The sequence below is a fragment of the Hemicordylus capensis genome, chromosome 2 (assembly GCF_027244095.1).
Source record: "Hemicordylus capensis ecotype Gifberg chromosome 2, rHemCap1.1.pri, whole genome shotgun sequence".
NCBI classification, from domain to species: Eukaryota; Metazoa; Chordata; class Lepidosauria; order Squamata; family Cordylidae; genus Hemicordylus; species Hemicordylus capensis.
The window spans coordinates 15,545,075-15,559,292 of NC_069658.1; the positions used below are offsets into that span (position 1 = coordinate 15,545,075).

The 14,218-nt window shown below is 44.7% G+C and overlaps 1 protein-coding gene across 4 annotated transcripts in view; it reads left to right on the forward strand.

Moving 5' to 3' along the window:
• MAPK4 (mitogen-activated protein kinase 4) overlaps window positions 1-5,921 on the forward strand; it is a 131,706-nt gene extending 125,785 nt beyond the window's left edge. For all 4 annotated transcript variants that reach the window (XM_053288441.1, XM_053288439.1, XM_053288442.1 and 1 more), the window contains 2 exons: window positions 27-228; window positions 2,799-5,921. In XM_053288441.1, the coding sequence (XP_053144416.1) occupies window positions 27-228; window positions 2,799-3,486 (890 nt within the window). In that variant the 3' untranslated portion in view covers window positions 3,487-5,921. The remainder of the gene's footprint in view (window positions 1-26; window positions 229-2,798) is intronic.
• The last annotated feature ends 8,297 nt before the right edge of the window (window positions 5,922-14,218 follow it).

Sequence of the window (14,218 nt, forward strand, 5' to 3'; positions counted from 1 at the left end):
CCTGATCATTTGTCTGTCACTCTCAGCCATTGATTTTCTGGAGAAGATATTGACATTCAATCCCATGGACCGACTGACTGCAGAAATGGGTCTGCAACATCCTTATATGAATCCATATTACTGTCCCGAGGATGAACCTGTTTCTCAGCATCCTTTCCGGATTGAAGATGAGATAGATGATATTTTGCTGATGGAAGCGAACCAAAGCCAGATGTCCAACTGGGACAGGTACAGTATCCACTGTCTTTGTATGTGCCATAATTCCCAAGGAGCACAGAAAGTAGAACTGGGTGCAACATTCCTCTTCCTGAGAATCTTGACTTTCATTTTTTAAAATCCAAAATCAAAAGTTTCTAGTTTTTAAGGCTGTTGCTCAGATATGATTGAAAAGTTTATGGCAAACTCTCAAGTCTATGGCAAACGATCAAAAGCCAAAGGAGATAAGGAATAAGATTTCCCATAGCTAGGTTCACGGCTTCCTTTCTCCATGATTAGCCAAATCAGAACAAATTATGCCCATAGTGAAAGAGGGAGAGAGAGAGAGAGAGAGAGACCAATTATACAAATCTGACCTATTTGCATAACTATATTGATCACAGAATTCAGCTTTACATGGCATAGAATTTAAATGGCCTTGCTACAGAATTTTATTTCATAAGATTTGTTACCACTTGCCATTCAGTCAACGCTTCTCAGGGTTGATAAAAACTGATGATTGAAAACAAAATTTAAATCAGATTTTTAAATTTAAATTGATTTTAAAAAAACCACCCATAAAGAACCTAGATCAAAGATATCATCATGAATATTATTCTAATTATATTCTATGAATGTGTTAACAGCAGTATATGTGGATGAGAGATAACAGACCTGATCAGTCCTATTCTGCAAGTGGTGTACATGTAGCACACACACAGTCAAGCCCTTGCCCCCACTGACCTACCCAAAAGTCAAAGAAGAAGGTCAATGAATGAATAGAGGATTTGGGGGGATAGGTAGATCTGAACAAGGAGGAGGAGTCTGGATACAAATGCAGGGGATTGTGGAGGGGAGGAGAATAGAAAGTGAAACCAAAAGTGAACAGAACATATTCATGCAGTCTTGAGGAAACTTTTCCCCGATTGTATCCTCCATCGTGGAAGGGAAACACCTATCGTGGCAGCAGGCTGTAAGAGAGACCCCTTTTGGGAATATTTTAATGAAGTTCCTGTACCTGTGGGTAGGAAAGGCGTGTGCAAAATTGAAACAGTGCAGCAAAGAAATGCAAGGCCTGGTTGCCCCAATGAAACAGCATTACAAGAAGTGTGTGGCTATTGTAGTGTGTGCCTACCTTCTAAAAATGAAACTTCCATCTATCTCTAAATGTGTATTAAGATTATGTTAGACAACAAGAATGTACTTTTATAGAAAATGATGATTAAATAGAATCTTCCTGACTAGTAATTTAAATTGTGATTTAAATCATTAAAATTGAGTCCTTTTGTGAGGTGATTTAAATCGTGATACATAAAATCAACCCTGACGCTTCTGTTGCTATATTGGCTCTGAGCAGAGCATTCATCATCCTCATAGAGTTGCTCGGTCTTAAGGCTACAAAGCGACGCTTGAAAGTGTGTGTATACAATGCCTAGTGGAAGTTAAGTATCTAGAGAGAGAGCTAAGCAGAATTTCTAGTAGTCAGGAATCAGGGCTTGGATATTCTGCATTGCTCTTTGCCTCTCCGTGACATCAGCCGTAATTCAAAGCATTCTAATGCATGCAGATTTCTTTCATTTCCATAACCTATGAGGCAACAGAATTCAATTTGTCTTGCGTTTTTTAGAGTGGACTATGCAAAGATGTAGATATGCCCCAGTATAGGGGGCATAGAAGGAGCCAGGTTGTAGTAAGTGGTACTAAGGTGTAGTAGGTGGGGATAGACTTGAACTAGGAATTATAGGTTCAAATCCTTATTCTGCCATTAATCTCCCTACATGACCTTGCGGGAAGGAGAGCACTGTGTCTGCTGCCCCATGCTCCTTGTAGAAAGAGTGCAAGTAGTGTTATTAACATGCATGGCGCTCTACAGAGTAATAAAATGATGGGTCCCTGCCCCAGGGTGCTTACAATCTAAAATTCTAAGTGGGAATGATGCAAAAAATGGAGGTGAGGGGAAGAATATGCATTCAGTTTCGTGACACATACTTAAGCTTAGATACCCCAGGGGCTAAATTAGTAATACTGGCTGACATGTTGCGCAGGCTTCTGCTGGTGTTTCTGATTGGCCCATACTGCTGCAGGCATCTAAAGACATGTCACTCTTGCACAAGAGCACTCTTGTACAAATATTTAAACCAGAGCGCATGCACTTTAGGAGCACAACTTACATTGTTTCCAATGTAAGTTGCACTCCTGAAATGTTTGCCTGCTGGTTTAAGTATTTGTGTATGAGCGCTCGTGTGCAAGACCACCGACGTTTCTTTAGACACCCACAGCAGTGCAGGCCAACGGGAAATGCCAGCATAAGCCCACGTAGGATGTATGTATGTATTCATTCATTCATTCATTCATTTGATTTATATACCACCTTTCATGTAACTTATCCGAAGACATTTTACAATAGTAAATACAATAAAATTCCATAAAATCACATTAAAATATTAAAATCAAAGAAAACCATAAAAACACCAAAGAAACAGCAACAAATGTCAGCCAATGTATTATCACTGTTATTGTTGTTGATGATAATAATGAATGGCAATAATAATTACACATGAATAATTTCATGATGTATCTTCATGATGTATCTCAACAAATAGGTATCACGTCAGCTTGTCCTCAGATTTGGAATGGCGGCACGAGAAGTGTCAAGATTTGGATGAGGTGCAACGGGACCCCCGGGCAGGATCGGAATCTATCGCCGAGGAAGCTCAAATTGATCCACGGAAATATTCCCAGAGCAGCTCGGAGAGATTCCTGGAGCAATCGCATTCTTCAATGGATCGAGCATTCGAAGGGGATTGTGGGCGGTCATGTGATTATAAAGTGGGGTCTCCTTCCTACTTAGACAAGTTGCTCTGGAGGGACAACAAGCTCCACCATTACTCAGAGCCGAAGCTCATCTTGGACTTGTCTCATTGGAAAAGAGCATCCATTGCACCCACGGCAGAGTTGGCGTTGGAAGAGGAGCCATCCAACCTTTTCCTAGAGATAGCCCAGTGGGTGACAAGCACCCAGACGGGGCTGGAGTGCCCCAATCCCCTTCCAGAGATCCAAGAACGGAGCCTGCCATCTTCTCCCCGCCACCTCCACAAAGAGTCTAAGGAGGTTGACAGCAAAAGTGATCCTCAGTTTGACTTGGATGTCTTCATATCCAGGGCATTAAAACTTTGCACGAAGCCTGAGGATCTGCCAGAAAACAAGCTCAAAGACATCAACGGCGCATGTATAGCAGAACACCCTAGTGAGATTGTACAGACAGAGGTATATCATAAAGAGAGGTGGTGAAAAGAACCAGACTTCTGGTATTTGTGGCTAATCTCCTGACAAATGCTTCTGGTTACACATCAATTTACCCAATGCTGAATATCAAGCAAGGTTTGATCTCATGCAAGCCATGTCAACTCCTTATTCAATATTGTGGAAATGCCTTTATGTTAAGGGCGAGCAGAAGCTGAGGTTCCCTTTCAATGCCTTGGGAGTAAACTTAAAAGGAATCGAGAGGTGTGGGTGAAATGTTGGGGATTCTTATGCTGCCTTAACAATCATGCCTTGTAGCTTCTGGGACATGTTTTGAACTTCCGTGTCTGCTACAGAAAATTCCTGGACACACAGAATGATAAAGCGGCTCAGTTTACAAGGAAGAGTCATGATGCTTGAGGGAATCCCCTTTAGAAAACTAAACACTCTTGCCATGATTCATAGCATTTGTATGGAGCTTTTCCTGAAAGCCCAAAGCATTTGACACAGGGGTTCTCAAAACTGGGTCTCCAGATGTTGTTGGACTACAAATCCCATCATCCCCATACACAATGGCGAAAGGCTATTGTGACTGGGGATGATGAGAGTTGTAGTCCAACTGTAGCAGAAATCCCCCAGGTTCTCATAGACAGAGACTGGCACCAACAGTTTGAGAGAAAGCAGATTTATTGCTAGCAATTTGATCTCAGTGGAAATAAATTCCAAAGCCTGAGACCCCGTTTACATTGTGTCTTCGCCTTTTAAACACACAGCAATTTACATATTGTGGGTACAATTCTCATTAGTAAGCATCGTCATCTTACAATTATACCAATCAGACAATTTCCCATACTAAGCTATAACTAAGCATTTCACCCCCTCCTTCTTTCTGCATACTGCTAAAAACTATTTCACTCCCCTTCCAGATGTGGCCTTGAAAGTACTGGCCAGCCAACACTTTGTTATCTACAGATATCAAAGGGGCCCCTTTGCCTGCATTCCAGCAGGTCAACAAGAATAATTGTGCTTTTAGCAAGTTGCAATTAGAGCAGATTGCAGACCCTTTTAACCATTTCTTGACCACCACAGACCTGAGTCTGCCTCACAACAACATCTGGAGATCCAACTTTGAGAACCTCTGATTGAAGGTCTGTTTTTTCCAGTCATTCTTATGTCATTCATGCCAGTATTACTATCCCTGTATTACAGACTGGGGGCTGAGGCAGAGAGGTCCCAGTTTGGCCTTCCCGTCAGTTCATGGCTGAGCTGAGAGTTGAACTGGGGACTCCGCAGTTACTAATCAGGCTCGTGACAGCCATGCTACACCAGTTCTCTACCCAAAGCTTTACAGGTGGAAAATACATTGAATTTGGGGGATGTGAAGGGCCATGATACAGCCACCTTGCTGAAACCAAGCAAGTCTGTAGCTCTGTCCAGCCATTATGTTCAACGTATGTACAATCTGTATATAATGTACGGACACACAAATTTGTACACAGGTACAGTTATTCACACATTATGCACATACAGCAATACTCTTCCTCTCTGCTCTGCATTTGAGGGGGACTGTCCTTTTAGAGTGGAATGTGGAAACATATACAGCAGTTCACACAAAAATGTGTACATGTGTACAGTACTTAATGTCTGAATAGGGCTTGAGTCTGGTCAGTGCAAGGATGGGAGACCACCTGGGAAGCCCATGTAAGCCACCTTGAGTTCTGTGATGGAAGAAAAGTGGGTAATGGTATAAAGGTCTCATTCCCCAAATAAGTGTGACTTGCTCATCTGGTCCATAGAGCTGTTGCATCAGTAGCAGAGGCATTATCCGGATAACTTGGGCCCCCCACCCTTCCTAATGTAATAAAGGGGTTCTGATAGTAACTGTACTTAAGGTCAGGATTCCTCCTTCCTGAGCAGGGCTCTGGAATGGGTTGCCATGTGCTCACAGGTAAGCATTGCACTGCTGTGTCCATGCTTCCGGTTAGTCTCATTGGTATCTCCATTCCTGGGATTCCAGTGATGGCCATGCGGGTTGGGCTGGGGGTCAAGAACAGAAGGGATGGGTCCAGTTTGTGCAAAGGTTCCCTGCATTTATTTATTTAAAAGACTTCTGTCCCACCATTCTTCAAAAAAGAATTCATGGAGGCTTACAGCAAAATTAAAAATAATAATAATAATAAAACAAAACACAATCACCTCTACGTTTAAAAAAATACAAGATAAAAGGCAATAATTAAAACAGGGCTTTCAAAGAGAAATATGTATATTGGTAGGGGGAGACCTGCTGGAATAAATAAAAAGTGTTCAAAAAATTTTTTAAACTAAATAGGGGGGAGGTGAGCCTAAGATAGGAACAGGGGCATAGCTATAATTTGGCGAATGGGTTCAAAGAACCCGAGCCGTGCCCAATCAGGAGCCGCCATTAGCGGCCCTGACACGCCCCCCGCGTCTGACGTCAGATGCGGGGGCGGGAGTTTAGCTCCCAGGCGAGGGCCGCGCGGCCCCTTCGAGAGCTAAACAAAGGCTGGTGCTGTGTTCGCAGCGCCAGCCAGGAGCAGCTCTTCCCTGCAAAGGCAGGGAAGACTTGCTCCTGGCTGGTGCTGCGAATGCAGCGCCAGCCTAACTAGCTCCTGAAGGGGCCGCCCGGCCCCTTCAGGAGTTAAGACTGGTGCTGCGTTCGCAACGCAGCACCAGCCTTTGTTTAACTGCTGAAGGGGCCGCATGGCCCCTTCAGCAGTTAAGCTGCTTCTCCCGAACGGAGCCTCAAGGCTCAGTTCGGGAGCCAGACCACGCCCCCCACGTCTGACGTCTGACGCGGGGGCGTGGCTATCCCCTGCGCCTGACGTCAGACACAGGGGGCAGGGCTATCGGGGCACCCGCCGCGGCCGCACACAGGCCGCCGGCGGGCTAGTTACGCCCCTGGATAGGAACATAGGAAGCTGCCATATACTGAGTCAGATCATTGGTCTATCTTACTCAGTATTGTCTACACAGATTGGCAGCAGCTTCTCCAAGGTTGCAGGCAGGAATCTCTCTCAGCCCTATCTTGGAGAAGCCAGGGAGGGAACTTGGAACCTTCTGCTCTTCCCAGAGCAGCTCCATCCCCTAAGGGGAATATCTTAGTGCTCACACTTCTAGTCTCCCATTCATATGCAGCCAGGGCAGACCCTGCTAAGGGGACAAGTCATGCTTGCTACCACAAGACCAGGGAGTTCCAGAGGGCTGAGGCCACCACTGAGAAGGCTCACCGACATGTCACCAACAAATGTGCTTCAGAAGGAGGCCGGACATGAGCCCCTTTGTATGATCTCATGAACTGGGCAAAACTATATGGGAATAGGTGTTGTTGTACTAGGTCTCTTTTCTTAGCAGGTCCTGGTTCATTCTGCAGATGGGGGTCCTCCTCTGATGAAGAGAGCCTCAATCAGACATTATGTTGCATGTGCATTCAGATATCTTTACACACGTACATGTTTTTATGTGACTGATGTTTCTTTGTTTTAGAAGTGATCCCAAGTATGAGCCCCCTCAGTGCAGGGTACAGATAGGAAGTGTACTACTGTACTTCATTGGAGATAAGATGTGACTTACTGTATGTGCATACAGATCTGTATGTGTGTACGTAGGAACAACATAGGAACATAGGAAGTTGCCATATACCAAGTCAGACCATTGATCCATCTAGTTCAGTATTGTCTACCCAGACTGGCAGTGTCATCTCCAAAGTTATAGGCAGGAGTCTCTCTCTCAGCCCTATCTTGGAGATGCCAGGGAGGGAACATGGGACCTTCTGCATGCAAGCATGCAGGGGCTCTCCCCAGAGCAGCCCCATCCCCTCTAAGGGGAAGATCTTACAGTGCTCACATGTAGTCCAGTGGTCCCTCTAATTTTTTTTCATCTCTGTGCGGAATGAATTTTGTTCTGGGCAGTATCAAGGCATTGTGTGCGCACATGCATTCAGAGTGGGGCCTTCCTGATGCAACCTGAAAATTAACTGAGCGGACATCCAAAAACTTGTGAGCGCGCAGACTTGAGCACTCCTTAGAGGGAACACTGCTGTCGTCTCATGTAGTACACTCGTACTACGTGCACAGTGTACAGTTGGTGTACAATTGGTGTTCACTGAGCACAGATTGTCCATGTATTGAAGATAAAGTGCTAGTAACTGTATGTGCGTACACTGTACACAGACTGTCTGCGTGTTGAACATAATGTGTGAATAAGGCTTCAGTCTCATCTGATTCTGACTCTGGGGATTGGCAGACCTGACTCTCACCCACCCAGCCCACATTCCCAATGTTTTTACTGAGAAAACATCTCGTTTAGCCCTGCTAGAAGGGAAGAGCTGCATTCTCTCCTTTCAGAGCTCCTTCTGCTGTTGGCACGGTAGTTTTCAAGAGTTCCTTCTAACCAGCAATAAGAACTGAGCTCAACCTGCGTGGGAAGTGCTTATTGCTGACATGACTTCCTTGTTCCTATTGACACCCATCCTATTTATTTTAAACCCACCCGAGTAATTTTGCCACTCAAGGATGGAGAGAGTCATGCTGTCCACCTAGCTGCAGATTTTGTTGGTTTCCGTAATGGTGAATAGAGGAGAAATGGGTTTGGGGAGAAAATTCTCAGACAGAATTATCCAGGAATTATTTGCATGCAAGAAGTCAAAGTGTTTATTCTAACGTTTGTTTTCGATGAACAGTTGTGCATGCTGTTGGATTTAGAAAAAACGAGGGCCCTAATTCAGCAGGGGTAATGTACACGCCATACACATACGTTCCCCAGAGCTGAAAAGCTCTGTTTAGGAGCCTGGTTCAGACAGGTCAAGTTGTCATCCTCTTCTTCCCTGACCTGAAATCAGAGGTGCACTTCGGTAATTTTGGAGCCTGGACCTAAAGGCCTTTGGAGGCCCTCCTTCCCTGCAAATTAAGCATCATTTTTTAACACGCACGTTCTTGAGGGCACAAACCACACCACCCAGGACAGACTAAAGATGATTTGGGGCCCGGCCCTCAGGGGGTGTGGAGGCCCTGAACTTCAGCCCCGAAGTCCAGGGAAAAGAGCGCCTCTGTCTGGAATAATTGATAGGCACCATTCAAGACAACACGACCAGCTCAGACATTTCAGCCTGTGCATTCCCCCGCTGGATGGGGCAAAGATGTAAAAGTGTTGAATTTAGGGAGTTGATAATATGATTGCCTTAAAGTGCATTAAGATTTAAGTTGGGTTTGTTTTTGTTTTTTTAAAGTGTCCCTTAGTTGGCAAATTACAACTTCTAGAAGTTAATGCTGCCACATGTTGGGGCTATTCACATGACTGGGTGGGCAGGGTGGGGGCGGGGGAAGACTGCACAAAGCTTACTCCCCCCACCCCAGATGATCCATGTATCATTGCTGGGAGCACAAACCGCGCTCAAATATGAATATGACAAATATTTATATACTGCTTTTCAACAAAAGTTCCCAAAGTGGTTAACATGGATTTAAATAAATAAAATAAAATAAAATAAAATAAAATAAAATAAAATAAAATAAAATGGCTCCCTGTCCCCAAAGGGCTCACAATCTAAAAAAGAAACATAAGATAGACACCACCAGCAACAGCCACTGGAGGGATGCTGTCCTGGGGATGGATAGGGCCAGTTGTTCTCCCCCTGCTAAATAAAGAGAAGCAACACTTTTAAAAGGCGCCTCTGAGCTCAGTTACTTCCCAGGTAATCTTTTGCTGCACTAGGCAGCGCGGAGCTCTGGAGGTCGTGACGACGTGTCCCGACCTCTGGGGATCCCACAATGCACCGAGTGTAGTGCATTGGGGGATTTCCCCCGGAGACAGGCACTCTAGGTGCCTGTCTCTGGCTCTCCACAGGCTAAATTAAGCTGGAGGAGACACACAATCCCAGAGCCTGGGCTAATGGCGTGTAGGTGCCATTAACCCAGGCTAACAGCTGGGCTAAAAAGCCAGGCTAGGCAGCGCTGCCCCGCTGGGATTGGGCCCGATCGTGGCGGTTCTCATGTGCAGCCTAACCCAGGCTGGGCTTCTCCAGCCTGGGTTATGAGAACAGCCTTGTTGAATTGGCATGATTTTTTGTTTCAGCTCTACCAGCGAACCCATTGCTCAAAATCAATAATCTAAGAGCAAAACCAGATGTGACCTGGGAGTTCTGGAACGGGGGCTTCTGACATGCTTTTCTTTTCCAAGAAGCACTTGTGGGAGGGGGGATTGAGGTTGGGGCTGTGGTGCAGGAGGAGTGAGAATCTGGCCTTTTATGCAGAGGATGGTGGGAGTTGAAGTCCAACCACCGCTGGAAAGCCTCAGGTTGACTACTCCTGAAATATGGGGTGCCACATCTGAAAAGGCGCTTTCCCCAGTGACCTTTACCTCTGAAGGCAGGAGCCTCTGCATAAGATCTTTGGAAGACGACCGTATTACTTTGGGCAGGTTCATGTGAGACTAGGCAGTCCTTCAGATACCCAAGCCCCAGACTGTATAGGGGGGTTTGCTAATTCACGCATTTAAACCATGCCTCCTTAATGGGGAGGGTCTGCAGCCCAAGAGCTGAGCATTCACTTTGCATGCAAAAGGTCCCACATTCAGTCTCTAGGATCTCCAGGTTGGACAGGGAAAGACTCCCTCTCTGGAGAGCTACTGCCAGACAGTGCTCTAGATGGACCAGCGGCTTCACTTGGTATAAGGCAATTCTCTATCTTCATATGCTATAATTTAACTGCAGAGTCCAGGCTCCTCTTGAATCCAGGCCCTGATCAAGCATACCCATTTCTCCTCCCCCTGCCAAAGACGCTTCTTGGACACTCCACAGCTACTCACCACAGAGTCTTTACCAATGAATACAACACTCTTCTGCAACAGTGCTGTCCAATCCCCAGTGCTGAGGATTTTCTCCCACTCCTGTTCAGGCTTCTAAAATATGACTCTAGACAACAAAGTATGTGTGCAGAGACTAGGAAAATGCACAGGTGTGTATTGTACCAGCTCATGCTACAAATCACACATGCCATTCTGCAGTTCCGAATTTTCCTTTTTTAAAAGCCCTGGTCCAAAAAGTTACAATATTCCCATGTCTAATCTAGTTGGGTCCAAAGCCAAGTGCTTGAATGTTTTTGTGTTGGGTTGTTGTTTTTTTGGTTGGGGGGTCCCTTGTGCATATACCAAAAATAAAATAAATAATCCCAAAGAAGGATGGTAATTTTACTTCAAGACTGGTGGCTGTGGAGCCTACATATTTCACAGAATTAGCCAAGACAAAACTTTAGCTCTTTGGGCACAGTTCTTTTGCATCAAAGTGTTCTTGGAAGGTAAAGGAATCAAGTGAAAATTCAAAGAGAATTTGTACTTAGATTAATATACACATAACAAAACCTGCTGTCGGCTTTGTTTCCATTCACATTTCTGAGTACCTTATGAATTAATTGGTTCTGATTTATCTATTGGAGAAATGTTATATACTTCTATTTAATCTGCCTGATCAATTTTTTTTTAAAGGAAATATTGAAAATGTGTAAAGTACTCTCTTCTTTGGACCATTTTGTTTATTGCCATGATGTTATTTTCTTCCATTTGTAACAGAAAAGTTATTCTGCTTATTACTCAGCATTTCAAAGGCTCCTGTTTTACTTCTGTCCCATCCAAAATATTTGAGATCATACATTTTATTAGAAGTGTTCTAGTAGGAGTGTTCAAAAAGAAGTGTGTGTGCTTTTGAGTTCCACAGAATTCTTCTAAAATGCATACTATATTTTAAGCACTGGCAGGTCCTAATAAAAGGGGTATTAGCACTTCTTCTGTGATTTTTCTTCTGTGGGAATAACACTGCTTTCAAGTGTTTGCACCCCAAATAGTTATTTCTAGCCTTTGATAGCAAGAAATAGTTTCATTGGCTGACATGCCAAGCAAGGATGCCCAAGATAGCCACTTAACAGAACTTCCCATCTAACTGCAGGGAAATTCCCTGAGTTGCAGGGAAGTGGCAATTCTCAATGTCCTTGCCTTTCCCAGGAAGCCCTCTATGCCAACTTAAAATATGCCCCTGAAGGTTGCACAGCCCTCAGGGGCATATTGTCTGGTGGCACAGAGGGTTTCCTAGGAAAGGGGAGGACATTGAGAATTGCCACTTCCCTGCTGCACTGATCTAGTTGGTTGGGAAGTTCTGTTAGGCTGTTCTCCCGCTGCAATGGTCAGCCATTGAGGATTATCGGGGGCAGTGTTCCCTCTAAGAGGGATTCCCAGATGCTTTTGACGACAGCTCTCAGCATCCCCAGCTGCAGTAGCTTTTACTTGAGGATTATGGGAGTTGTAGTCAACATCTGGGACTCCATTAGAGGGAACATTGATGGGGGTAGATATGGAAATAAGCAAAATCTTAAGCTATTTTATATTAGTAACTAGTAACCAACTAGTAACCAATGTTTATTGCAATAGTGGCCTTAGAATTTGGCTACATGTTTTGCTATTACACATGGGTTGCATTTTATTGTTACATTTAGCTTGAAAAAAATCATACTGTGGTCTTCACGGCTGAGCTATATGTTCAGAAAAGAAATATAAGGTAGGACAGTATTTCCTGGGGCTTTTACGCACAGCAGATTTTATTGCAAATTTACGGGGAGGCTTTACTGTGAACTTCAAGTTGTCCCAAAAAAACAACATAAATAGTGGATTTTTTTACCCTGGATATTGTCAATTGTGTAAATTGGGTTACACTCTAATGCACTGTGAAAAACCTGAATTGTGTGTGAACTGCTCTCTGATAACTCGCAAGGATAAATCTAGCTGATATGTGAATGCACCCACTCCATTCCGGTGGAGATGTGAGTTAAAGGGCTTCAAAAGCCCCATGTGAAAAGCTTCCTGGTGAAGTAAGGTGAAGAATCACATTTTTTAATGCTCTCCTGCATTTTTTTTTTAAAGTTCAGTGCATTTACAAAACTAGCATGTCAAGGAGAAGGCTATGCTAGAAACTTCCTTTATATGCTAGCTTTTCCAAAGACAGGGAGTTTTTGACACGAGAAGCATTCAAACATGTAATACTTTATAGGTTTGGACCATTGTCTTAAAAGGGCAAAATGAAAGAACCAGGAAGAGAAATATTCCAAACAATTGATATACCTCAACAATATACCTTGGCACTTTCTTAAGTCAACTTCAGACTTTGATTAAACAGGCCTAGTCTCAGTGTGTTTCAATGAGGCTTTGACTTCCTTCACCTACTCACAGTTTAGGTATAGTCCATGTTTATATCCTTAACCACCCAACAAATGTCATGGAAATATTTATGTGTTCGTTAAATCTTTAACCCTTAATGTAGGGATTCTCAAACTTGGGTCCTCAGATGTTGTTGGACTAGAACTCCCATCACTCATGGCCATAGCATTGAAGGACATTGTCGCAGTGACTGATGGGAGTTGTAGTCCAGCACCATTGGAAGACCATTTTATTCATGGCTAAGCTGGTTGTCGGGATGCCATGTTACCTGGTCACTTGGGTGACCCTGTGGAGGCTGGAGAAGGGCGTGGCATCCCTCCTCTGAGGCTTTCATTCCCTTGAGGGGGCAGTGGGGATGAGAAGGGCACAGGCTGGTTAGATCCCAGTGGGGTGGAGAGGGCAAGGCAGGGAAAGCTGCAGGAAACAGCTCCAGGGAGACAGCTCGGTTGGGTGTGGCAAGAAACAGGAAGCAAGGTCAGAAAGTGGGTGGGACTGGAAGTGGGCTTTAAGCCCTGTGAGCTCTGCAGCGGGGTATTTAAAGACAAGGCAGGTGATGATGAGGAGCTGCTTCTGAGTATGGGAGCTGGGAGTTCTCCGGGAGAGGGAACTGGCTGAATGCAGCAATCCAGGAGGAGGACTCAGGTGATAAGGTAACCTTCTCCCCTGGCTGTTCCTGAGGCTGACCTTTTTGGGGTTGCTCCAGTCATTCTGGAGTTCAAGAAGGGCTAGGAGCCCACCTCATCCCCTGGGAGTCTGACACTGGTGTTGCAGAGATGTTGGATCAGTAGGTTCCTGTTGGCTCCTCCTTTCTGCTAGAGGACCCGTCAGGTCCAGAGCCTCACTCTGAGCCGCTGGAAGGTCACCATACATGGCTGGTAGACTGCATTTAACTTGTAGGGTCACAAATTGTGCAGGCTTGCATGAATGAAAGGCTAAGAATGAGGAAGAGCAGTCTAAAGGTTGAACAAAAGGCTGTGAACTGTTGGTTTTACAGTGAAATGCAGCAGAGATCACAACCATAAAAAAAGCCCTTTTCATGTTCGCAGGCAGGATTTCTGATAGATGTTTCTTTTTGACTCTTTCACCCTAGTTGGCTTGCAGTTACTTTTGTTAGATGGTCATTTTGAGGAAGATGGTGCAAGTCGCTTGTGTGGGCAGGGGCTGACGTACTATGCGACAAGACATTAGCCTAGTAATGTGGCACACACACAAGTTGTGCAGCTGTAAAAATGCACAAATTGCAGTGTGAAGGAGTATACCCATTGGAAATAATGGACTTACTTTTGAGAAAGGCAGTTGGCACAATTCTTGCATTTGTGCAGTTCGAATGAATGCCATGTTACTAGGCTGATGTACCATTGTGCAGTGTGTCAACCAAGGATTTGGGTGAGGGAGGGGAGTGTGTACACAAATAGGCCGCTGCTGTCTCATTAGGACCTACTCTTACAGGGGCGAAGCAAGGTTGGAGGGGGCCCAGAGACAAGATTTTAAAATGGGCCCCTCGCTGATATACACACACAAACACACTTCACAATATATAGTGCACTCACACTCACATCCCCAT